This window comes from Delphinapterus leucas, chromosome 3 (genome assembly GCF_059928025.1).
Source record: "Delphinapterus leucas isolate spDelLeu-1000000601 "Yukka" chromosome 3, BTC_Dleu_Yukka2, whole genome shotgun sequence".
Classification (NCBI taxonomy): Eukaryota; Metazoa; Chordata; class Mammalia; order Artiodactyla; family Monodontidae; genus Delphinapterus; species Delphinapterus leucas.
Window position 1 is genome coordinate 118,611,444 of NC_143131.1, and position 27,785 is coordinate 118,639,228.

General features: G+C 35.4%; 1 protein-coding gene across 4 annotated transcripts in view; it reads left to right on the forward strand.

Annotated features, from left to right (window-relative positions):
* Window positions 1-27,785, forward strand: part of ANKHD1 (ankyrin repeat and KH domain containing 1) — a 112,384-nt gene that overhangs the window by 64,015 nt on the left and 20,584 nt on the right. For all 4 annotated transcript variants that reach the window (XM_022588960.2, XM_089909368.1, XM_022588961.2 and 1 more), the window contains 12 exons: window positions 2,517-2,604; window positions 5,277-5,404; window positions 5,613-5,756; window positions 7,328-7,430; window positions 16,039-16,794; window positions 23,036-23,181; window positions 23,410-23,521; window positions 24,013-24,158; window positions 24,656-24,798; window positions 25,242-25,455; window positions 27,169-27,344; window positions 27,563-27,725. In XM_022588960.2, the coding sequence (XP_022444668.1) occupies window positions 2,517-2,604; window positions 5,277-5,404; window positions 5,613-5,756; window positions 7,328-7,430; window positions 16,039-16,794; window positions 23,036-23,181; window positions 23,410-23,521; window positions 24,013-24,158; window positions 24,656-24,798; window positions 25,242-25,455; window positions 27,169-27,344; window positions 27,563-27,725 (2,319 nt within the window). The remainder of the gene's footprint in view (window positions 1-2,516; window positions 2,605-5,276; window positions 5,405-5,612; window positions 5,757-7,327; window positions 7,431-16,038; window positions 16,795-23,035; window positions 23,182-23,409; window positions 23,522-24,012; window positions 24,159-24,655; window positions 24,799-25,241; window positions 25,456-27,168; window positions 27,345-27,562; window positions 27,726-27,785) is intronic.

Consider the following 27,785-nt stretch of genomic DNA (forward strand, 5'->3'; position numbering starts at 1 on the left):
TCCTTGAACAACGTGGGGGTTGGGACGTCCACCTGTGCAGTGGAAAATCCGCATATAACCACATCTACCCGTGTTGTGCGGGGTTCTGCACCCCTGTGATCGTGTAGTGTAGAACTTAGGTATCAACATATAAACGGACCTACGCAGTTTAAACCGATGTTATTCAAGGGTCAACTGTATAGACAAATTTGATTCCTATCCTAAAAGGATTCAGTGGTCAGATACTTTGGGACAAATCGTATGTGTTGTGGGATATACATTATTAATTTTAGGACAAGAAATATTATAATACATTATAAAGTTGTAGTATCGTATCAACTGTTTCCTCAAACATATTGTTCAGAACCAAAGGAATGAATTTATAGGGAGGAAAATAAAATAGGCAGCTTTTAACACCTTTTATTTCCAAAATTTTATTAGTATATTGAATTTTGAAATTTCACTTGGAGTGAGCATCTTGAGATTATACCTTCTGATTTCTTATTTTTAACAGCTATGGGAATATTTTAAATATACAGAACTAACAAGTACTTTAAAAGTTACTTTAAAAGTTTATTCTAAACAGGGCTTTCAGAATCTTTTGTCTTTGCCACTACTAGTTGCACTGATGGGTGTCACTGCCAGGCTTAAGAGATAAGAAAGAAAAAACAAGGAAAAGTGACATTAGTATTGCCCACCCATGATCTAGTAATAATGTATTATCAAATGAAGGTAATGAATGTCTTACTCTAAGTTTAGCTACCAGTCTTAAAATTAACTTATCTTTCTCATATTTACCTAGAAGAAAATTTAAACTTCAAACTTCATTTCTATGAAAGGGAAGATTTGAGAGGTCAGATGTGCTTAGGTTCCTTCTTGGTAAACAGTGTTCAAGTACTTCATTGTTTTAGACATTAGGTATATAATGATAAGCAAAAATGGACATGATTGCTTTTCTCATGAAGCTTATACTTGAATGGTGGACATGTTACTCAAATAGTTAACACAAACTAATATGTGATTGGAACTTATGAAAGAGCAGTTCGTAGAACTGTAAGTCAATAGTAGGAAAAGTGATCTAGTCAAGAAGGTTCAGGAAAGTCTTCCTTGAGCAAATAACACTTAACTTGAGACAGTCAAGGATGAAAAGGAGCTAACAAAGAAGTGTTACAGGGAAGAGAGAGCAACTTAAGCACAAAGGTCCTGAGACAGGAGGGGAAATAGCAGTTGCTAAAGGAGCAGTTTCTTTCCAGTGTGTAGCTGATACAACAACTCCAGCATGTAGTGTGTTGACACAACTTTCTAGGTCTTTCTGGGTAAGCTCTTCATGATGTGTGTTCCGTTTTGTTTGAAGTAAATTGCCAGAATATTAGATTTACCTACATTTGAATATAAGTTCAAAATTCATTCTAAAGCCAAATTTTGTTGGCATTATCTATAGTTATTCATCCTCCATACCTTAGAGTTAATAAAGATTGTTGTCTAATCAATATGCATAACAAAAATCAAAACATAAACTAGGAGGTTGAGAATTCTACACTATCAAGATAAAAGAAAAAAACTTCTTTTAGAGTGGAATTCCTGTCACTGCAGTCCAGTTTAAAGTTTCCATTGGGTTGACAATCTATTCTTATTGTTAGTTTGCCAAAGTTGTAGTGAGATATAGTTATGTAAGAAGAAATCACCGTTCTTTATCAAGTTTTTCTTAGTAACAAAAGAGGACAAGAACAACAGAAATTAATGTTTGCATACATAGTGAAAGAGGGGATAGTTGAGAGAACTTTTTGTAAAAGCTATGTGTCAGCTACATTTTAATACTTAGATGAATGTAGTAAGAGTTCACAGTACTCCCAACAGGCAGTACTACTTACCATACAAGCAAGCTTTTTTTAGTGGCATTTGATATTAGGATGCTTGAGAAGCTGTTTTCTCATTCATTCCTCTTGCGGACAAACTTGCTAGGAAGAATAACAGTCTTCCTACTATTGTAAGACTGCTTCTTTTGTCTTTGACTATTCAAGCATTTAATTTCTACTCTAAAAAATAATCAGCTCATTTGTATGTTTTTCTTTTTCCTTTTCCCTTTAATCCTGAAATACCATAGTGTTTTTCTTCAGAGATTGGTTTCTCTCCTTTGATAGATCTCTTATTGGCTTCTGATATGATGAGATCCTCAAAATCACCTCACAAAATTAAGGTTCCTTTTTCATAGTTCAGATGAATAGTTAGGGAAATATCTTTTTAACCTTAGTATTAGAAAAATGCAGTTACTTCTCTTTGGGGATCAAACTAAACATAAGTCTTATCCTTAATGTTTATTGTTTGGTATGTAAAACTGAACGTGCTCTTAGAAAGTTACACCATCTAATGTGGACTGAAATTAATCCTGTATTTTGGAGGAATTGAGGTAGGTAACATAAGTGACTGCATTGAGTAAGTATTAAATCTTCATTATTTCTTATGTCATTGATACTAAGTGTTAAAAATAGATGGTTAATGAATTGGCACTGATGGATTATTTTATGTTTCTTTACTAGGAACATGAATCTGAAGGTGGAAGAACCCCTTTGATGAAAGCTGCGAGAGCTGGCCATTTGTGCACCGTGCAGTTTCTTATTAGCAAAGGTAAAGAAAGTACAAGTGTGCATTTCCAAGAAAGTACAACTTCTGAAAAAAGTTCCTAAACTGTTGCAATTTCTTTTAAAGTTACTTTACCTATAGTATAAGTATTATATTCCAGTCTTTTGTTGCTGTATTTTATTAGGAAGCAGAGTTCATAAGGTACTTTGCTGGAATCTTTATTAGTTTTTTTTGGCTGCGTCAGGTCCTTTTTTTTGGCTGCGTTGGGTCTTAGTTGCAGCACACGGGATCTTTCGTTGCCGCATGTGGGTTTTTTTTTCTCTCTCTCTAGTTGTGGCGCGAAGGCTCCAGGGCACGTGGGCTTTGTAGTTTGCGGTGCGTGGGCTCTAGTTGAGGCTCGCGAGCTCAGTAGTTGTGGCACAGGGGCCTAGTTGCCCCGCGGCATGGGGGATCCCAACTCCCTGACCAGGGATCGAACACACGTCCCCTGCATTGGAAAGTGGATTCTTAACCACTGGACCACCAGGGAAGTCCTGTTTATTAGTTTTGAGTTTGAAGTTTTCATCAACCAAAGAGTATATGGTTACTCCCCAAAGTTGGAAATGTCAAAGGTAAAGTGTCCAGCTATATTTAGTAGATACAGTATCGTTCATCACTTAAGGCAGTTCTGCTGGAAATGGGGAAGGGTGGAGGAGAGAAAGTCTGCTACTGTTGTTTATGGTACAGTTAAATCAACCAAGTACACAAGGGTGTTATTTATTATTTTTATATTCCTCTAGAGATTCTATTATTAGAATATATTTAGGCAAAGAAGTTCAAATGATGGATAAGAGGTAGTTCAAGACTATTTATTATAGAAAAGTGAAATGCTGCTGAACTCAGTTTTTGTTGAACCATATAAAATTGTCATTGTATATGTCAAAGATGGTAATAGCAGCAATTTCTTTTGGTTCAGCCTAACTCTGTGTAGTGTTCGAGGTACTCTGGCATCTGATAAAAAAAATCTTAGGTTAGGATGTTAAACTGTAAGGAAGGTCCACTCAAGTGTTGTCACATTATTCAAATAAACATTTTATATCTATTGTATATTCCAATAGAATTCTGACATTTTGTACCATTAAGGATGCAGTGTAAGATTTTATCATTTTAAATATACTTGCTTTCTTCTTTAATTGGATAAAATTAGGCCTATTTTCTTCACATGACATTTTGCTACCAAGTAAGGCATATCTTATATAATGTCATAACTTAGTCTGTAAAAGCTATTTACTTCAACCATGCAGAAGTAATAAACAGATGGATAACCTTTAGAGTTCTCTCATGCTCCTTTCCTAATCATACCATCAACTACCCTGCTAAGCATATAATCAGGCTTGTCAAGAATAAGAACACATTGATTATAGCCTTTCTAGGCTGTAGTAAGTGCTAAACAATCCCAACTAAATTTATTATTAACAACTTTAAAAATAATCTTATGTTGGTAATGTAAGGATGTTTATTGGTGTGCCTCGTCTTTCCCAAAGGTACTTTAATACAAGTTAGGATTAGGTTCAGCTGGGTCTTTTTGAAAATTAAATAAATAGTAGTTTCCCCTAGGTTTATTTTTCCCTTCATAAAATAAGTCGAATTAAGGAAGAAGGAAGAATGAACGTTGCTATAGTCCTTTTTTTTTTTTTTTTTTGGTTTCAACTACGTCTTAGTTGCGGCAGGCGAGCTCCTTAGTTGCAGCTCACCAGCTCCTTAGTGGCATGCGAACGCTTAGTTGCATCGTGCATGTGGGATCTAGTTCCCTGACCAGGGGTCAAACCCAGGCCCCCTGCATTGGGAGCATGGAGTCTTATCCATTGCACCACCAGGGAAGTCCCCATTGCTATAGTCTTAACCATCTAGTTGAGTCCTTTTGGGATTGTAAAAGGTAGTTGAACTAAAAATGAGAGGTCTTTTTTTCCGTGAATCAAAATTAATTTACCAAAAAAAGAGGCTAAGAAAAGATTTTGCATTTAGACTTCTTTTTGGTCATATTGTACAAAGCTATTGAACAACTTACTAAATAGCCTTTCTGATAACGTATTTGGATAATCTTTTGTCTTCTCTTCATATCCAGGTCTCTCTGACCCTTAAAATATACAATAGGAAGAATTATATTTCTCGTAAATATTGTTTAAAAAAATCTGTTTTCTCTGCTTTGAGACCTGGCTATACTGCCACATTTTAGAAGTAGATCAAAAATGTCATTGTCTTTACATACAATGGTATTATTTGGTGCTCACATTAACCTGTATATATTTATTAATCTAGATTTTTCATTTTAGAAGTGATATTGAATGAATGAACTACAACTATGCACAGCAATGTGGATGAATCTCAAAAATATTATATTGAGCGAAAGAAGCCAGGCACAAAAGAGTACACTGTATGATTTCATTCATATAAAGTTCAAAAACTAAAACCAGTTTGGAAGTCAGGATAGTAGTTACCATTGGAGGGTGGGGTAGTGCCTGAAAAGGTGCACAAAGTGGGGCTTCTGGTATGTGGATAATGTTCTGTTTCTTGATCTGGGTGCTGGTCACACAAGTGTGTTCACTTTGTGAAAATTTTTCAAACTATACACTTATGATTTGTGCACTTTTTTGTATCTATGTTGTACTTCAAAAAAGTTTTTAAAATCATATTGTCTGACTGGCTTTGCTAAGATTGCTGTTTATTTTTCTTTGAAGGTGCCAATGTGAATAGGGCTACAGCCAATAACGATCATACAGTAGTGTCGTTGGCATGTGCAGGAGGTCACCTGGCAGTTGTGGAGCTACTCTTGGCTCATGGGGCTGACCCTACTCATCGTCTCAAGGTATTCTACTTCAAAATAAGTAAATAATATATACGTCATTATTAAAATATATTTCAAATATTTTAGTGCTTAATATTTATTATTAATATTCATTACTGTTTAAATGAGTTTTGATTTTATATGAGCTGCTAAGAAACTAAATGTGTTTAGTAATCATATTATAAAAAGAAATTAATAAATGATTAATTATGGTGTCAATTTTTATCAGGATGGCTCAACAATGCTCATTGAAGCTGCAAAAGGTGGCCATACTAATGTTGTTTCTTATCTATTGGATTATCCAAACAATGTTCTGTCAGTTCCTACCACAGATGTGTCTCAGCTTACCCCACCTTGTCAAGATCAATCTCAGGTAATGTAAAACAGAGCTTATTTGTAAATATAAATATTCTTCAAATTGGGAGTTTTCATTTAAAATTAGCCTTTAGTAAAATGGGCTTATTTCTCTCTCTCTTTTTTTTTTTATAAATTTATTTATTTATTTACGGCTGCGTTGGGTCTCTGTTGCTGCACCCGGGCTTTCTCTAGTTGCCGCGAGTGGGGGCTACTCTTCGTTGCCGTGTGCGGGCTTCTCATTGCGGTGTGCGGGCTTCTCATTGCAGTGGCTTCTCTCGTTGCGGAGCACAGGCTCTAGGCGCGCGGGCTTCAGTAGCTGTGGCTCGTGGGCTCTAGAGCACAGGCTCAGTAGCTGTGGCGCACGGGCTTAGTTGCTCTGCGGCATGTGGGATCTCCTCGAACCTGTGTCCCCTGCATTGGCAGGCGGATTTTTAACTACTGTGCCACCAGGGAAGTCCAGCTTATTTCTCTTTTAAATTTGAATAAACCTGGTCCTAAATTCTTTAAGATTTTCTTCAAAAGTACATGGAAATTTTTTTCATTGTCTTATTTACTGAAAATAGTGTTTAAAAAGAAACACAGGGCTCCCCTATTGGCGCAGTGGTTGAGAGTCCGCGTTCCGACGCAGGGGACACGGGTTTGTGCCCCGGTCCGGGAAGATCCCACATGCCAGGGAGCGGCTGGGCCCGTGAGCCATGGCTGCTGAGCCTGCACGTCCGGAGCCTGTGCTCCGCAACGGGAGAGGCCACAACAGTGAGAGGCCCGTGTACTGCAAAAAAAAAAAAAAAAGAAACAATACCAAATATAAGTATTCCAAGTTGTCCTTTTATTACAACTAGGTTTTAGGGTTGTTTGGTTTTTTATGAATACATTAAGCATGATCTTGAACCAAGAGAATGATTTTCCCTTAATACCTCCCAAGATAATATTAATTATCCTAGAGATCGTTACTTTTGTCGTCCAGGAAGGTGTGGGTAAACCAGGATATATGCACCAAAAATTCATTAAAGTAATTTTTAAACCTACCTAAAAATATGGAGAGAATATAGAGAGTATACTAAGTATACAAAGTTCAGTGAAATCTGAAATTGTTTTCTACAAAGTTATTCTGAGAACTACTGAAATACACCAATTCAGGAAATGTGTTGGATTTTTTTCTTTTGACCCATATAGAATTTGAACAAGGGTAAATTGGCTAGTTGAATATGTGGCTTGTACTCCTAGCTATAACTGAAACCAGCAAGGATTTCTCCGTAACAAGAGTGATATTAATTCCATTTAGCTTATCATTGACTGTTTGTAGAATGCCTGAATTTGCCCAATCAGTATTCTCAGAAATTACTGCTTGGTGAATAATGCTGCTGCTGCTGCTTCTCCTTTTCTTCTCCTTCTCCTCCTCCTTCTTCTTCTTCCTCCCCTTCTTCTTCTTCCCCTCTTCCTCCTTCTTCTTCATTTTTCTTTTAAAGAAACAAAAAAAGTTAATTTGGTGGTATATGAAGAAAATCTAAAACAGGATCTCTGTTTCATTTATGGACCTTTATTTTATTCTTTGGTCTGAGATTCTTTTTTTCTGAGTTGACTTTTTAGGTTCCACGTGTACCAATGCATACACTCGCCATGGTTGTACCTCCACAGGAACCTGACAGAACTTTACAGGAGAACTCTCCTGCTGTTTTAGGAGTACAAAAAGGTTAGTTCTTGAACTATTTTCCTTAAAATGGGTATTTTATCACCTAAAGTATGAATTCATAAAGGTACTTTAATGGTACACAGTTACTGTGTATCCAGAATTGAGGTAGGTAATTCTGACAAATGCTAATCATCTTACATATTATTTAAAATAGAAAAGACACAACTACTAGGAAAAATGATTTCTTAAAATGCTAACATACTTCTAGGTGTCGTTTTCATCTGGCGTAGGCAAAAATACTTAAGCATATACCAAGTTCTTCATTATATTAAATAAAGTAGCAAATTATATTAAAGTAGCAAAAATTTATCAGGCATTCATTTTTCATTTCACAATTCTTTAGCTAAACAGTAATATGAGGAATGAAAATATGTTTGCTGTCAAGTCTTAGTAGCATTGATTCAGTTTGGTGAGTGAGAAGTTTAAGAATTATATTTAGTTTCTTTCATGTAATGCTGAATATATGGCTTAACATCTGTCAATATGTGAACACGGACAAATAACTATAAAAAAGTATATGAATAATATCCAAGTGAATATCAAGGTGTATACATTATTTAAAGGACTCACGTTTATGAGCTCTGTTATTTTTCTGCTGTATTTTCATTTGTAGATATAAAGTACCTTCACTTGGTAATAATGTATGTGGTTGTCCTACCTGAGTTCTCTGAAATAAAGAAAATAGGTAATATGTAAAGTATTAAAAACTATTATATGTAAAACAAATGTATAAGCGTATTTCATTCATTATATGACAATGAAGTTCTAGATTTTTGAAATCACAGTGAAGTGTATAAGTATGTATTTGTATCTTTAACACAGCTTTAAGTGAAGTTGGTAAGGAATGACTATACAGCAGCAAACAGAAGCTTCTTTCAAATTAATGTCAATTTTAGTAATTTTAGAGTATTGTGGGCCTTCACCAAGGATTACTTTATTTCTGAACTATTAATTTCAGAGATAAAATACCTGTAGTCTCTCTGACTTAAGCTAATTCTAGCAGTTTTCCATTGGACACCTAGCTATTCAATCTTCAGAAAATGAAGACTGCTCTTTTTAGTCTTAAGAAATAAAAAACAAATTAAGCATGTACTTGTTAAGGAATCTGAGTATCCTAACTGGCTAACAGCCTTTAGTAAAATATTTAAACCTAAATGCCTCTGTTTTTGTTGCTCTTTGTTTGGCTATATCCTATAGAGGACTGTAGTAACTTTGGCTAGGGAAATTCAGTACTAAATAAGAAATCATTTAAAAAATATTTATTAACACAGAGCCACAAAATAACCAAGAAATAAGCTAGGAAGGACACAGAGTATGTGCAGAAAGGAAGTAGAACATTTTAAATTTAGATTTAATATGTAAGTCAACTGAAACGTTTGGGTAGTGACTTTTTAAGTTGATACTCAAGTGAGTAATCATATTTTTGCTTACTGAAATACCTTCTTATACTGAGTAGCTACTTATTTTCTTCACTTTGATGTTTTTTGTTTTTTTATAAATTTATTTGTTTATTTTTGGCTGCGTTGGGTCTTTGTTGCTGCGTGCAGGCTTTCTCTAGTTGCAGCGGGTGGGGGCCACTCCTTGCTGCAGTGCGCGGGCCTCTCATTGTGGCAGCCTCTCTCATTGCAGAGCACGGGCTCTAGGCCCATGGGCTTCAGTAGTTGTGGCACGCAGGCTCAGTAGTTGTGGCGCACGGGCCCAGTTACTCTGCAGCATGTGGGATCCTCCTGGAACAGGGCTTGAACCTGTGTCCCCTGCACTGGCAGGTGGACTGCTAACCACTGCACCACCAAGGAAGTCCCTGATGTTTTATTACTTACTGAATAGTGTCAAAATGAACTAACCTTTTAAGGAATCTTTCATTTTACTAAATTATTAGGGAAGGAAAAAATTAACACTTGTATCTAGACACTTGGCACTTGCTGTTGCCAGATGCCAAGTGGTGTTGCCAACCCAACATTTATTTATGTGGGAGCAAGCTGTGATAATGCATTGCATTAAGATTTCATGTTAGTATTGATATAAATCGTGTGCGTAATAGAATATTATATCACTGTAAGTTAGGAAAAATCAATTGATGATGTAAAAGTACACATTGAATCACCTGGGTAGATAGATCTATCTTGAATTATTAAATATATATTATTTTCTCCCTAAAGTGGCTTTTTCTTAAAATTTCTCATTTATGTAGCTAGAGAAGTTCCTTTGAGTGATGAAATTGCTGTTTGACCATTTTGCTTTTTTATTTTTCCTAAGTCCATAGATTATACCTGCATTGCATATGTGGCTAGGGATGGAGGAAGGATTCTTACTCTCTAGGACTCTCTTTCTATTCTAGCAATCATCTTTTCAAGTTTATAACATTTTACTCCTATCTGAAGTCTTTATTCTTATCTGCATCCTTTTAAAATATATTCATGCCCATAAATCTTACCCAGGTGTTTCTTATATATCCTACTATAACATTCTTTTCTTTCATGTGCACCATTCATCCAGGCTCCTTCCATCTTGACTCATATTCTCCTGATTTAGGCAGCTAATCTCACTTATTCTTTGTTAGTTTTCAAGGATTTGAGATCCTAGCTGGCATCTGACAGAGGCCTCAGAATCACCTTTATAAACAAAATGTGAAACTAGGTAAGAGTGATATGCTCAGTTTTCTAGCATTGTTTAGCTTTATCATCTATAGTTATGAATATTCACATGGGAAAGGATACATAAGTAATATCAAACCTTTGTCTTTCCAAATTTAATATTGTAAATAAATTTGTTGATTGAAGCCACTTGTTGCATCTCATTCATTTGTAGTAACTGATTCTACAGAGATCCTAAAATAGGATTCTGATTATTCTTTGTGTAGAACTAATTAATCCGTTGCAAAGCATTAAAATTATGTCAAGATAAACAATACACATCTTTTGTGTGCACCTCAAGGCCCTCTTGAGGAGTCATTTCTCTGAACTCCTATAGCACTTTATTGGATCTTCCTTCTGGCTCTGGTCACTCCTGCACCTTCTTCACCTCCCCTTTGGACTTCAAGTGTGGAAGGTTGAGTTAATCATACTTAATTCCTGGACTTTGTCATCATGGCTCTCTGCTCTTGTTTTACTTTGTTCCTTTTTATCCCTTTTTCCATGCCCATACTTGCCCTTAGGCAGTCATTCTAACGTGTTTGATTTGCAGATTCTTTTGCTCTTACAAGTTCTTATAAAATGTTTACTACTTTATATATTTTTAAATTTACATAAATGGTATTATGCTGTAGATCCTGTTTTGTGTTTTACTTTTTTCACCAGCACTGTTTTTAAGATCTATCCATATGTCTACCTCTAGATTGTTTCTACCTGCAGCATACATAGTGTTTCATCCTGTATATCCTCTGTTTTTTACTTGTCCTTTCTCTCAGTGACGGGTACCCAGATTGTCTCTCATTCCCCACCACCACAGACAATGCTGTGGTGAAAATTCTGGTACAGTCCCCTTATGGATCTGTATGAGAATTTCTCTGGGATAAACTCAGGAGCAGAATTGCCTGTCATAGGAATGCGTAATGTTTATCTGACAAAGTACTGTGAATACACTCTTTAGAATGCTACAGCAGTTTACACTCCCAGCAGCAATGTGTAAGGGTTACTGTATTATACGCCCCCATCCCATTTCCATATCTGCCAACGCTTGGCTTTATCCTTTTATTTGGATTTGTACATTTTTATCTCCCCTTTTAGACTGTAAGCTCCTCGAGGGCAGGGTTTAGGTTGCTTGTCTTTGTATGGTCCACTATGGCTTGCTTGTACTAGACGTTAAATATTTGTTGAATAAATTAATAAATGCCAGGCTAAGAATATAGATTATTCTGAAGGCAAAAGAAAATTATTAAGAATTTTTTTTTAATGTTGGTGCAGTTCTTTTTTTATTTATTTATTTATTTATTTATTTATCTTTGGCTGTGTTGGGTCTTTGTTTCTGTGTGATGGCTTTCTCTAGTTGCGGCAAGCAGGGGCCACTCTTCATCGTGGTGCGCGGGCCTCTCACTGTCGCGTCCTCTTGTTGCGGAGCCCAGGCTCCAGACACGCAGGCTCAGTAGTTGTGGCACACGGGCTTAGTTGCTCCGTGGCATGTGGGATCTTCCCAGACCAGGGCTCGAACCTGTGTCCCCTGCATTGGCAGGCAGATTCTCAACCACTGCGCCACCAGGGAAGCCCAAGAATTTTTAAGAAGAGCGACATTGTGATTAAAGGGGATGTTTAAGAACTTAATCAAGAAGCACTATTTTAGGGCTTCCCTGGTGGCACAGTGGTTGAGAATCCGCCTGCCGATGCAGGGGACACGAGTTCGTGCCCCGGTCCAGGAAGATCCCACATGCCGCGGAGCGGCTAGGCCAGTGAGCCATGGCCACTGAGCCTGCACGTCCGGAGGCTGTGCTCCGCAACGGGAGAGGCCACAACAGTGAGAGGCCCGTGTACTGCAAAAAAAAAAAAAAAGGAAGTACTGTTTTAGACTGTTGGGGAACAGATTGAAAACAGAACTGTAAATGTAAAGTAAGCATTAGGTTAACATGATGCTTTATATCCCAGAGTTGTTTATTGGAGTAGGTAACATGAAAAGTTCTCATTTTAATATCAAATCATTAAAATTGTATAGAAAAATTATATGTACAGTGAATGAGGTTGAGTGTTTCTCTGGAAATTTTACTACTAATATTCTCTAGTTTAGTAGATTTCCATTAGTAATCATGCTTATGTGGATTTATATATGTCCAAATTTAATAATGTCTTTTAACATATAACTGCTTATGTCCATCTCATTTCCTCACTCCCCATAAAAAAATAAAGGCCATGTTCTAAGCTGTCTCTATATCGTGGTTTCCTGTTGCAAACTTTTTTAATTAATGGAGGAAAAGTGAAAATTGAGGAAGTAGGGTAGTAACCAAACCAAAGAGATAAGATAGTAACTTTACCTGTGTTCCTAAATATTAATTTATGATATCACTCAATGCTACCAATGAGTAGACAATGAATAGATTTATAATCTGACAGTGGGCGATGTCTGAGGAAGATGGAACTGTTTTATATTCTGGTGTCTTATACTACTACCTTCCTAGAGACTGAAATTTTGTTGCTAAAAGGACACTTGTTAACATTCTCTACTTTTCCCCAAAATGAAGTTGTTTCTTCAGCTTCTAGGAATAATTAGGTGACATTTGTTTTTTACCAACATGGCTTAGTCGTGATGTTGTAGCTTGTATTAGTGCTTTGATGTGTATCTAGGCAATCCCACTAACTCCATGGTTACAGATACTCAGTCATTGTCTATTTGGGGAAGAACTGCTTTTTGTGCATTACTTTCACCATCCTCTGTTCTTCCTGCTACATATATTTTGGGCTTTTTGTCTCTATGTTCAGTTAAATAAGTTACTCTTTGTAATCTTGTGCTCTAAGCTTTTTGTATTTTATTTCTTAACAAGATACAGCCATTTCTCTCTGTTATTATCCTCAAAATTCTAGCCTTATTTTGGATTATCTTACTATTATAAGATTTTAAATCTGTGAATGTCCAATGTTGTCATAATTAATTACCAGTCTGATTAATGTTGAACTCTTACCTAATTTTCTTAATCTTAAATACAAATTACGAAACACAAATTACAAAATACAAAAACTATACAAGGGTGTTTTAAAATAATGTTGGAGGAGCATTCAGAACTTCTTTGCAGAACTTCTGAATTTACTCTGCTGATGTCATTGAATTTGTTACACAACTGAAAATTTCCTTGCTGGGCTCACAGATTTATACATTGCTATTTGTGGCAGTTAAACTCCCTTTTCCTACCAATGATTGTCATTAGGTACTTTGAACAAGTAAAGCAAACTATTATTTCCTATATGATCTTGCGGAAATAGTTATAAAATTATCTCACAAACTAATGGCTTTTGCTCTGAAAGGATCAAGTCTGTTCCCACTACTTTGCTCAGAGAAGTATAAATTGAATATGGACAATACATTTTGCTGAATTTTGCCTTTAAAAAATAACTAATCATTGCAGCTCTATTTACAATAGCCAGGACATGGAAGCAACCTAAGTGTCCATCATCGGATGAATGGATAAAGATGTGGCACATATATACAATGGAATATTACTCAGCCATAAAAAGAAGTGAAATTGAGATATTTGTAGTGAGGTGGATGGACCTAGAGTCTGTCAAACAGAGTGAAGTAAGTCAGAAAGAGAAAAACAAATACCGTATGCTAACACATATATATGGAATCTAAGGAGAAAAAAAAAAAAGGTCATGAAGAACCTAGGGGTAAGACGGGAATAAAGACACAGACCTACTAGAGAATGGACTTGAGGATGTGGGGAGGGGGAAGGGTAAGCTGTGACAAAGTGAGAGAGTGGCATGGACATATATACACTACCAAACGTAAAATAGATAGCTAGTGGGAGGCAGCTGCATAGCACAGGGAGATCAGCTCGGTGGTTTGTGACCACCTAGAGGGGTGGGATAGGGAGGGTGGGAGGGAGGGAGACGCAAGAGGGAAGAGATATGGGAACATATGTATATGTATGGCTGATTCACTTTGTTGTAAAGGAAACTGACACACCATTGTAAAGCAATTATACTCCAATAAAGATGTTAAAAAATAAATAAAATAAAATAAAACATTCGTTAGTATTAAAAATAATAATAATAACTAAGTCTTTAATTGCAGTGATTTTGGAACTGTGGTTGTCTGACCTTGTTAAAGACAGTATCTCAGGGAAAACCTGTTAGACTTTTTTTGATAATAACATGTTGCAAATATTTGAGCTACCTGCAGTTTTGAGTTCTCCTATTCTAGCAAAAAAAGTAGTGAAATCTCTTATTTTTTTGTCCAGTAGTTTTGTCACCCTCTTGCAGTTCTGAGCATTTAAACATCTAATGGATTATTTTTTTCCTTTGGACCTAAGAATCATTTTGAATGCATTGGATGAGCTTATTTTTAAATCTGAAGTTACATATGTTATTCATATATATTGACTACAGTCCTTAAGAATAGACAACTGTTTTTTACCCAGTTTTTTTTTGTTGTTTTTTTTTTTGTGGTACGCGGGCCTCTCACTGCTGTGGCCTCTCCCGTTCTGGAGCACAGGCTCCGGACGCACAGGCTCCGCGGCCATGGCTCACGGTTCTAGCCGCTCCGCAGCATGTAGGATCCTCCCAGACCCGGGCACGAACCCACATCCCCTGCATCGGCAGGTGGACTCTCAACCACTGCGCCACCAGGGAAGCCCCCCAGTTGTTTTTAAACAGCTTTGTTGTTGTTTTAGTTTACACACCATAAAAGTTCACTCATTTTAAATGTACAATACAATGACTTTTAGAAAATTTACATAATTGCATAACCATCACCTCCATCAAGTTTTGGATCCATCACTCCAAAAAAATCTCTCATGCCTGTTTGTGATCAATCCTCATTCTTAACCACTATAATCCAGGCAACCAGTATTTTCCTTTCTGTCGCTATAGATTTGCCTTTTCTCTGTAGATCTGTTATAAATGGAATTGTACGATATGTGGTCTTTTGTGTCTGGGTTCTTTCACTTAGCATAATGTTTTCAAGGTTCATCCACGTTGTAGGCTATATCAGTAGTTCCTTTTTATTGCTGAATAGTCTCAGTTCTTCCTAAACAAGATTAAGCCTTGAATTTGCCTCTAAGTAGTTATTATATGTTTCCTCCACTTTATGCCCAGATGTTAAGATTGTTAATATTGATAATTATTTTGCCATGAGGGGAGTAAATTAATTTAAGTGTGATCGAAAACCTTAAATTAATATACAGTTACTTCATTTTTAACATACACTGTCAATATGAGTAATCCTATATGGGAAGTCTGATTTTCTCCTAGGTATTATTCATTGTTTCTCTCATAGACTTTTATGTGAAGAGTTTATTTAAACTCAGAATAATTGTCCTTTGTGATATAAGTTTAATACAGTGTTCAGGTACAGAAGTGTTTAAGACTTAATTAATGAAAAATTTTAGAAGGTTATATCTTAAAAATTGATTTCAAATTATATTTTAATATAATAAAGAAACATTTTGGCAGTTTGAAAGGCACTTTTCCCTACTTTGATCTACAAGTTACAGTTTCTTGCAGTAACCTGTACTAATATTGTAAAAAGAACAATTGGGCAGTCAAGCCAACATTAATGATACCCTCAACATTATTTTGATACTGCTTTAGATTTGATGTTCTTTAAAAAGTCCAATTAAATAAGCAGAATTTTGAGGTTCTTTCCTCTTTGATTTCCTTTTCTCCCTAATCCTGTGTTTTCCAAAATCATCCAATCCTATAAATATTAGATTTTTTTTAATTGAAAAAGTCACATTTTTTGAATTGGCAACATCCCTGTTTGTGCTATGTAAAATAGATGAGTCTGGTCTTTAATCTACCTACAACTGGTATGAATCTGAACATTCATTCTATAGCATTAGTTATATGGGTTTTGGGAGGGAAGTATGTGGTGGGGGGCGGAGGGAGGGCTGGGATTTTTTTTTTTTTTTTTTTTTTTTTTTTTTTTTTTTTTAGCATGGCACATTTTCAAACATTTTTCATGTGCTTAGGTACATCCAAGCAGAAGTCCAGTTCCCTGCAGGTAGCAGATCAGGACGTACTGCCACCTTTTCACCCATACCAGCCTTTGGAGTGCATAGTAGAGGAGACTGAAGGAAAACTGAATGAACTGGGACAAAGAATTAGTGCTATTGAAAAAGCACAGCTTAAATCATTGGAGTTAATTCAAGGTGAACCTCTGAACAAAGATAAGATAGAAGAACTTAAAAAGAACAGAGAAGAGCAAGTCCAGAAGAAGAAGAAAATACTGAAGGAACTGCAGAAAGTGGAAAGGCAGTTGCAGATGAAAACACAGCAGCAATTTACCAAAGAATACTTGGAAACCAAAGGTCAGAAAGACACAGTATCTCCACACCAGCAGTGCTCTCATAGAGGAGTCTTCCCAGAAGGGGAAGGAGATGGTAGTCTCCCAGAGGATCACTTTTCAGAGTTACCTCAGGTTGACACAATCTTATTTAAAGATAATGATGTTGATGAGCAACAGTCTCCACCATCGGCAGAACAAATTGATTTTGTCCCAGTCCAGCCTTTATCATCTCCACAGTGTAACTTTTCCAGTGAATTAGGTTCTAATGGGACAAATTCTCTTGAACTTCAGAAAGTATCAGGTAATCATCAGATTATAGGACAGCCTCAGATTGCTATTACTGGACACGATCAGGGGCTGTTAGTGCAAGAACCAGATGGACTAATGGTTGCAACTCCAGCCCAGACGCTTACCGACACTCTTGATGACCTGATAGCAGGTGGGTTAAGAAATATACCTGTAATAATTTCTCTTTAATCTTTGTGCTCAACTTCTTTACATGACTTTCCCAAAACACCAACTTGGTGCTTTTCCATTTTAGAACTATCTTTATAAAATTACTCATTTCTTGAGGTGTTTTGGAAGTGAATTTAACTAAACTCTACAATACTAACACACAAAAGTGTGTTTTCCCTCTTCTTTTTTGTTATTTGCAAAAGCAAAGAAATAAAGTTGCCATGATCCTTTATTTTAGCCCTTTGGTATCAAAATCACCCTGTGTTGTATCTTGGGTAGGAGATCTCAAAATAGAATTTCTTTGTAGGCTTTAGAGATAATCATATAAGGTTAGACATTTAATTTTCCTGCTGGTGATTTTCATATTTGGAAATCAGAATTCTAAATCGCATTGCTTTTTCTTTATTTATAATTTTATTAGATCAATTTAAATATTTCTAATTAAAAGGGATGTTCAGAAAAAAACTATAAACATTCCATGTTTTTAAAATATTTGTGGTTAGAAGATCATTGTCAACTTGATAACGATTTGGAGATTGGGATTTTTGTATTAACTGTCTTGATGAAAGCACACAGACACCACACACACACACACACACACACACACACACAGCAAAGCAAAAAAGAAACCAGCCTTATAAACTTACAGTATATGTTTCTGTTTATTGTTGTGTGGAAAATTACAACTAGATATGAAATGAGGTGCACAAGTTTACTTTCCGTTTCATTGTCCTTGCAGCAGTGGGAAAACAGTGCAATTAATCATTTACCTTCCTAAAGATGGCTGGTGAATGTATCACCTCCATGAGAGCCCAGTTCAGAAATGCAGCCAGAATGGCTGTTGACAGTGGATGAAGACCAAGAACTAAGATGTAGCTGGAGTGATATTCAAAGGCAGGCCAGTCCTCTGTCTCTTGATTGCAACATTTTTTTTCTTTACTGTTGTCTGTTTCTTCTTGTCGTATTCTCCTCCCCTCCTCCCATCCCAGTTATGCTATCCCAGTTTCCTTTCTTCTTTTGTGAGCCTTTAGTCTTCCTAATCTTTACTGAATCTTTTAAAATGTGGAGTAAGATTACTTAATTCAGGAATTTTATTGGGCATGTGTATGACTTCAAGTGGTTATAGAATTATAATAGTGCCTTTGAGGCTCCTCTGATATGTAATAGGTATTGCTGTGCAGAGGAGGAATGTCTTAGTTTTCATAAAGGAAATAAAAATGCTGGGAAATGTTTTAAGGAGTTAGATTCTTTATTCTTTACTTTTGTTTTTTATATCTTCAGCCCATAGCCACTTAACTCAAATTGACTTTGTGTCATTAGCATTGCAAGTTGTTATAAATTTTGAATAAACTCTTATAGTTCATTTATGGTTCTGATTTCGAATCTGGTAAAAGCAGATATTGGAGTGTGAAGTATGATTATAAATAATAATGATGAAACTGGTGACCTGAGAGTAACATTTTTAAGACTTAGGGTTCTATAAATATCATTATAATGTTCCTAATTAAGTACTCAGTTTGCAGTTACGAAACCCACATTATTGATCAGTTTAGTTTGTTGGAACTTAGGACCTGTCCTTTTTTTTTTTTTTTTTAAAAGGAGAAACAGCTCTAAAGGGAACTTGTAGGTGTTAACTTTATGGTAGTATTTACTGCTATTTCTTGTAGAGGAGGTCAAATTCTGGTTATTTCACTGAAGTATTTGTTAAATTAAAATGACCTTTTACAAAATTCACATGAAACTTCAAAAAATTGGTTTAGAAAACATCTTTTAATTATATTTAACATTAATATAAATGAATAAAATTTAATTTCTCTTAGACATTAATGTCTAGTGACAGTTGCCCCACCATATTGTACAATATTCTTTTATTAATATACTTGAAAGTATAAATCCGTCAATACATTAAAAATTACACATTTTTCTCTCTCTCTCTTTTTTTTTTTTTTTTTTTTTTTTTTTGGCTGCTTGGCTTGTGGGATCTAGTTCCCCGACCAGGGATCAAACTCAGGCGCCCAGCAGTGACAGTGCCTAGTCCTAACCACTGAACCTCCAGGGAATTCCCTGAAAATTATCTTCATTTAAAATTTTTTTCATTTTGCTGAAGCTTACATTTTAAAATATATAGCAATAATTAGATTTTCTTTGTTCAAAATGATGACTTACCTCAAAATTTAAAACTTTATTAAGTCTAAATTTCTCTTAATTTCTTAATTGAAGATGAAATAAATAAGAATGAATTAGGTAAATACCTAATTCTTTGATTTTATGATATGTTAATATACCAGTAGAATTATAGATCAGACCAAAGATATAATTAATTTTACCTAAATTAAATCTAGTTATCATTCCTCATATTTAATAAAAGAGAGGAAGAGAGGATACTGTACATCTTACAATTTTACTTTAGATAATATTCATATATAATAGCAATAAGTTTCACTCTTTAAATACAAGAGTATTTTTCTTTCTTCTTTTATTTTTTTGCGGTACGTGAGCCTCTCACTGTTGTGGCCTCTCCCGTTGCGGAGCACAGGCTCCGGACACGCAGGCTCAGCGGCCATGGCTCACGGGCCCAGCCGCTCCGCGACATGTGGGATCTTCCCGGACCGGGGCACGAACCCGTGTCCCCTGCATCAGCAGGCGGACTCTCAACCACTGCACCACCAGGGAAGCCCAAGAGTATTTTTCTTTATTGCTGTTCTACTCTCAAAATATTTGTCATGATAATGAGTTGGTTAGATACATAATTTATGAATGTCATAACTTGACTAGCTGACTGACAGCCATAACTATATAGTCTTAAACGTATCATACTTGATATAGTCTCAGCCAGAATATATGTATACTCTTGATTGGAAGCATGGTTGTTCAGGTTCATTTCTTCTGAAATTAAGTGTCAGGCTTTTAGAAGTTATCTTAATAGTAAATGATTCTCAGTTCAGATGTCTAGAATTAAGGTCTGAAAATAAAAAGCAATTTAAAGAAATTCAAAATAGCTTTGACCATTGAGCAGTTCTAGAAACAGCTAGTAAAATTTTCAGTCTTAATATATAAAGAAGCTTGGTTAAAAAATCAACTAATATCACTTTATTTACATTTATTGAGCGCTTACCATGCACCAAGCTCAGTGCTAAATGCTTTTATATACATTATCTCATGGGCTCTTTATAGTAATACTATAAAATAAGTCCATATCCCATCTCTGTTTTTCTGTTGAAAACTGAGGCTAATGGAAATTAAGTTGCTAGTAAGTGTTATGATTCAAACTCAGTTCAGCCAATTTAAGAACCTTAGAAGTCATATGCATGCATCTGATTCAACTTGAAGTTCTGAGTTTATATTAAAGATATTATTTCCTTAGACTTCTAAATTCTACTAAATAACAATTTCCCTTATTATTTTTATATTAAGATTTGATGTGCATGTAAGGTTTAATATAGTTTTGTGACTTGAGAACATTGTTACTGTTGTTGACATCTTAATAGGCTCTCTTCAAACAAATTCCAATTCCATAGTATCTTTTTTTTTTTTTTTTTTTGCGGTACGGGGGCCTCTCACTGTTGTGGCCTCTCCCGTTGTGGGGCACAGGCTCTGGACGCGCAGGCTTAGCGGCCATGGCTCACGGGCCTAGCCACTCCGCGGTATGTGGGATCTTTCCGGACCGGGGCACGAACCCGTGTCCCCTGCATCGGCAGGCGGACTCTCAACCACTGCGCCACCAGGGAAGCCCCATAGTATCTTGCTTTAAGTAATCCTGTGGTAGTCATTTTAGGCTTAAGAATAAAAAAGTAATTAGGAAATTATCTTTGAGAGAATTTACAGTAAAATACCTTTAAGTAATAATTTCTTCTAATGTTAATATTTTATTTATAGATTGTTATTTATATGGAACTATTTAATAAAGTTACTATTATCTAAAACAGATTACAATGATTTAATTTCTTAAGGCCTTGCAACATAGTTTACATATACCTAGTATCTGAGATGTTTATGTAGTAAAGTTTATTACTGTCTTCCATATTGCCTACAAAACTATCTTAAATTTCATAAAGAATTAAGTAAAATATTGCACTTATTTAGTTCTTCTATCACCCCATTTTAGGATAGTGCATAAATTTAATTTGAATTATGTAGTGACTTTTGTGATAGTGATCTGTTTTGGTCATTTTCAGAGACATTTTGTTCAGAAATAGAAAACATTTTAGGATTTATGAAAAAAATTTCATAGTCCTGGTATAATTTTATCTTCATAAAACCTTTATTCCACATGTACTTTTCAAATCTTTGCTACTTTCTAGTTTTATCTTTAGAACTTTTCATATGTAATTAATCCTATTAGAGTCACTTCTGTGGAATGTTTCTGATTGTCATTATTACAGGGAGGAAAAAATGTCTTGAGGATACTGTTGTACAAAAATGTACAATCAATGTAACAATACATATTTGGTAACAGAGGTGTTAAATGTACAAAAGTATTTTTTAAAAACCAACTCTGTAAAAAAGTCTTTTATAACATCACATTCTGGCATAGCACTCTAGTCAACTATTTTAAATTTTTTGAATATCTGTTTTTCATAATAACAAAAAGATAACATGAATAAACAAATTTAATGATAGAAAAGTAATTCTTTAGTAAGATATATGTTGATAATTATATGACTACTGTTAAAATCTTACTATTACAAAGGTGCCATATATCAATGTTTAGTGTCTTGTTTCTGGATCTGTTTCCAAACGTATCAGCTGTTTTGAGGAGGCATAACAAAATACTATCTGCTTTTAATTCATTCAATGACAAAAATTTTTAAAGCTTTGTTTTCATTGTGCATGTTCTTACAGGCAAAAGAAATATTTATAATAATCATTTTTATTTGTAACCATATAGTTAAATTATGTATATTTGGTGACAGAAGCTGTAGAAATTCATATTATCAAGATGTGATTTTATATATGTTGCGAGCGGGAAGGGACAGCTCATGTAGAAACATATCTGAACATCTTAAAATTTGCTATTATTTAAAGCATACTATTAAATATAGTATAGTACTATAATAATAGTGTAGTACTATTAGCATACTACACTTATCTTTCATACTTGTGATCAGTATCCTTGATTGGGATCCAGTCATATCAAAATTCTAGAGAGAAAGCATTCTCCAATCTTGAAATGCTTACATTTTTCTTTAAGACCTGTGTGTTTTTGATTGACTTTTAGTGTGGGTAAGAGAAAGTTATTGCCATCATTGAAACTTTGTTGTCTTTTTCTGTATTATTAATGATTATATGTTTTTTCTGAGTTTTTTCTTTCTTGAGTGAATTGTAACGTTTTTATTTTTCAATGCAGTGATTAATAGTACTGAAAATCCTATAAAATACCTGATAATTACATATATTAGGCACTTACCAAACACTGTGTTAAATACTTTTTGCACATTTCTCATGGATAATTCACAACATCCCTCTGAGATAGGTCCTATTTCCCTCTTCATGGGGCAAACTCCATCTCATGAAAGAAAAGAAATATGCAGAGAGATAAAGATATAATTTCATTTAATTCAGTTTCAGACATCAGATTTTGAGGTCCCAAATAAAAGTTCCAATGTTCATTTTTAAAATAGTTTGATTTTCAGACATTGATTCATTTTAGCAAATTTTCAGAGTAAATATTGAATTTTAAAAACACATACTCCCTGCTATTTATGTGAGAAATATTCTGACTTGTTCTTCCCTTTTTTTCTGCTTCTTCTTCTTTTTTCCTTCTTTTTTTTTTTAATGCATTGTCCTCAGGATGTTTTTATCTAATTGCCTTTTACAAACTAAGATATAAGATTCCTTTTTTTTTATTGGAAACTATTTTCTCCCTATTGACAATATAAAAGGCTACCATTTGTTGTATATGCACTAAATATCAGGTACGATGCTCAGTATTTTACTTCATTATCTCAAGGGGTTTTCCCAACAACCTTACAATGGAGGTACTGTAATTATCATCCCATTTTACACATAAGGAAGTTGAGGTTCAGAGACGTTAAATTACTTGCCCAAGATCAGAAAGTCATTGGTAGAACTGGGATTCAAACATATGTCCATCTGACTCAAGCTTGTGATTTAATTACTACATTATATTACTGCTATAGAATTTTCCGTTTTCTGTGTTTTTCTGTACACAAATGACATTACTCTTTTAAGTAGAATTCAGCAATATGAATATTGTTTTTCAGCTGTGAGTAGCAGAGTGCCCACTGGTTCAAACAGTTCCTCTCAGACGGCAGAATGTCTTACACCTGAGCCCTGTTCGCAGTCTCCAAGCAATGTGGCTTCCCAGTCTGTGCCTCCTGTGTATCCTTCAGTTGACATCGATGCACATGTGAGTAGACTGCTTTATTTATTTATTTATTTATTTATTTTTGGCTGTGTCGGGTCTTAGTTGCAGCATACAGGGTCTTCGTTGTGGCATGCGGGATCTTTCATTGTTGTGCGTGGGCTTCTCTAGTTGTGGTGCGTGGGCTCCAGAGTGCCCAGGCTCAGTAGTTGTGGCATGTGGGCTCTCTTAGTTGTGGCCCACGGACTCTTAAGGTTTTTTTCCTTTTCCTAGACTGAAAGCAACCATGACACAGCATTAACGCTAGCTTGTGCAGGTGGTCATGAAGAACTTGTATCTGTACTCATAGCGCGAGATGCTAAAATTGAACACAGAGACAAAAAAGGTAAGAAATGTTAGTGAGAAATAAAGTTGGAGAGTAATTATATCAGAAAACAATTCATTTTTTACTATCAATAAGTGGTTCCTAGACTATTCAGTGAAAGAATGGGTTCGCATATTTCAATTAAGAATATCTGGATTTGTTAATCTACAGAGCCAAATTATTCTTCAAAAATTCAAAAATTAGACTGTAGATCATCAAGGAAGCAAGCTGTGTTTAGCTTTCTCCTTAATCTAAAAGTAGAGCATGCAGAGGTATCAAAGTTTATTATGAGTATAAACTTTAATAATTTCGTTTGACTTAGCATTTTCTTTTTATCAGGTGTTGATGGGGTTTTGTCACTAACAAATTAGGGTTTAAAGCAGTTTTATGTTAAATGATTATAAGTATCTGCCCTAAAGACCTTTTCCTACTAAAATAATAGAGAATTAAAAACAGTGCCTTAATATGTTAAAAAACACAAATTTGACCAAGATTTTTATTTTCTGATTTAGGTTTCACACCTCTGATCCTGGCAGCAACAGCAGGACATGTTGGAGTTGTTGAAATCCTTTTGGATAAAGGTGGAGACATAGAAGCACAATCTGAACGAACTAAGGATACTCCACTTTCATTGGCATGTTCTGGTGGACGTCAGGAAGTATGTTAATGTTCATTTTGTAAACACTTTACTTGTATTTTAAATATGCATGTGCTTAGTAATTTAGCTACATGAATAAAACTTGCATGTGTTTTGACATGTTCTATATATTAAATTTAATAAGAATAGTAAATGCCCTTTTAAAGAATCTGTTTCTTGCCTTTCAGGCAAAATAAAAATTCTCATCATCCTTACGTTTATTGGGATTCAATAGAGCACAGTCCTAACACATGAAATGCAAATTTATCACTCAATAATTGAGGAATAGAAACAGTAACAACTTGTTATTTCAGTATGATTGGAATTTCATAGCTCTGAATTCCTTGATATGAAATTGAATTCATTTCTGTAGTGCTGATATTTGAATATTTAGGGTTTAATTAAAATGTTAGGCATTTAGACAAGGAAGTTATAAGTCCCATTTCTTTGTGCTTCCTTCATTATAAGATAGACCCTTGGTGTAAACTAGATTTCTCTGTTCATATTTTACTTTGTAGGTAGTAGACTTGCTGCTGGCTCGGGGTGCAAATAAAGAACATAGGAATGTGTCTGATTATACACCACTGAGTCTAGCTGCATCTGGAGGATATGTGAATATCATTAAGATTCTGCTTAATGCCGGGGCAGAAATTAATTCAAGGTATCTATCACCTGTTTATTTTATTACTCATGATTAGTAAATTATTACCTTGGAATTAAGTGTTTTCCCCTAAATATTTGGACAGATACCATTTTTAATTAAGTTAGTACTAAAGTTGCAAGGCCAACAGTTATTCCTATAATGTGCTTATAAGTAATCAAAGCTTATTTCAGCTAACGTTGCTGTTTTTAAAGAGGTTTCTTTCCAGAAAACACTGTTATATATAGTTGGAAATTTATGGCCTCTGCATAGGGATTATGTTTTAAATTGTGAGATTTTCCTAATTCTAATTATTAGTCTAAACAAATAAAATCTATTCATCGGAGTTAGAAACCTTTCTTCTTACTGAAGCTTTTTCATTTTTTATGTTCTCTATATGCTTTTTAAGAAAACAATAGGCAACATATTATTTTAATTTTCTAAGCACATTTTCCCCCCCTTAGGACTGGGAGTAAACTAGGTATTTCTCCCCTGATGTTGGCTGCAATGAATGGACATGTTCCTGCAGTGAAACTGCTGCTTGATATGGGTTCAGACATTAATGCCCAAATAGAGACCAATCGGAACACAGCTCTCACCTTGGCCTGTTTCCAAGGACGAGCAGAAGTAGTGAGTTTGCTTCTGGACCGAAAAGCCAATGTTGAACATAGGGCAAAGGTAAGCATTTTGTAACTTGTCCTCTACTTCAGATATATTTTTAATAGAAAGAGCAACTTAAATTGAATGTACTATTTTAAATTGTCATAAATTAAAACTGATGCCCCAGTGCAGGACTGGAGAATAGTGCTATACAATGTGTCATTGGCCATTGGTCAGTGGCACACTATCACCATTCATGACTTTTATTAAAGGCAGTGAAGAAAAACAGAATCAGTACTTTTTTCCAACTTCAGCCTTGAGTGGCTTGAAGAACTCCTTTAATGAGGCATGTGCTTACCATTGGTAAAAACCCCAATCAAAAAAATTGCTACAGGGACTTCCCTGGTGGCGCAGTGGTTAAGAATCCACCTGCCAATGCAAGGGATATGGGTTGGATCCCTGGTCCAGGAAGATCCCACATGCCACAGAGCAACTAAGCCTGTGCACCACAACTACTGAGCCCACGCACCACAACTACTGAGGCTGTGCGCCACAACTACTGAAGCCCACGTGCCTAGAGCCCGTTCTCCGCAACAAGAGAAGCCACCACAATAAGAAGGCTGTACACCGCAACAAAGAGTAGCCCCTACTCGCCACAACTAGAGAAAGCCTGCACAGCAACAAAGACCCAATGGAGGGACTTCCCTGGTGACACAGTGGTTAAGAATCCACCTGCCAATGCAGGGAACACGGGTTCAAGCCCTGGTCTGGGAAGATCCCACATGTGCACCACACTACTGAGCCTGTGCTCTAGAGCTCACAAGCCACAACTACCGAGCCTGTGTGCCACAACTACTGAAGCCCACGTGCCTAGAGTCCGTGCTCCGCAACAAGAGAAGCCACCGCGATGAGAAGCCTGCACACCACAACAAAGAGTAGCCCCTGCTGGCCGCAACTAGAGAAAGCCCATGTGCAGCAACGAAGACCCAACACAGCCAAAAATAAATAAATAAATTTGTTTAAAAAAAAAAAAAGACCCAGTGCAGCCATAAATAAATAAATAAAAGCATGACTATTAAAAATAAATTGCTGCATAGATTATACAATTAAGACAACTAAAATCTAATCTGACCACGACAGATTACTTTTTGTATTACAAGTATTCAGTGTGACCCATTTATCTATTAGAAGTCCTAAAGAAAGCCATATTATTTTGGTAATGATACCAGTAGGAAAAGTCTTCTGGTGAAATGTTGGAGACTAATGAGCAAAGACACATGCATAAAATTTATAAAATGATATTTTAATCTATTTTACCCAAGTTTGAGCAGCATTTAAGGAGTTTATCCTGGGTTATTTAGCAAACTGCCTTTTCAGATAGAGTATATTCTAAACAAGATAGAGCATATTCTAAACAAAGTTTTCCCATTGAACATTGTGCCATATTTAATTTTCTTTTTATTCGTTTTAATATTTCTGTTTGTTGTGCAGAGAAGTTATTGTCTCATGTAAATTTATAACAGTAGAGATGTTATGAAATTGTTTATTTTTTTAGCATGAAATTGTGTATTTTTTAGCATATTTTTAAAAATTTTTTAGTAAGAGAAATCATTCTAGCATGTCTAACTGAACCTAACAATTTTCACTTGCTGTTTAGTAAAGCTTAAGAGTGAATGTTGCTTAGCTCTCTTGTGAGAGAAAATCAGAAATAGAATACACTTATAAGTCAATTGTTTCAGTCCCTTAAAGAAATTAATATAATTTACTCACATAATTTTTTGGTTTAAACAGACTGGTCTTACCCCTTTGATGGAAGCTGCTTCTGGAGGATATGCAGAGGTTGGAAGAGTTCTCCTAGATAAAGGAGCAGATGTCAATGCCCCCCCTGTGCCTTCCTCAAGAGATACTGCTTTAACAATAGCAGCGGACAAAGGACACTACAAATTTTGTGAGCTCCTGATTAATAGGTGGGTAAATTTTATATTTATTTATAGAATTTCTATGATCCCTTTCACTTGTCAGAGCCTTTACAGTTAATAAAATTGTTTTACTTTATTGACATTTTAAAGAACAGATTATTTGTTTGCCATTTTATAAAAGATGAAAGACAAATTAGAGAAAAATAGAAAAAGTCAGCCTCTTCTCATAGGAAACAAACTATATTAACATTATTTGATTTTTATAGGGGAGCCCATATTGATGTTCGTAACAAGAAGGGAAACACACCACTTTGGTTGGCATCCAATGGTGGTCATTTTGATGTGGTGCAATTGCTAGTGCAAGCAGGTGCTGATGTGGATGCAGCAGATAACCGGAAAATCACGCCTCTTATGTCAGCATTTCGCAAGGTAACTTGATGTGGGGGAAAAAGGATAGAATTTGTTTAAAACTACTAAATTTTAAGTTGA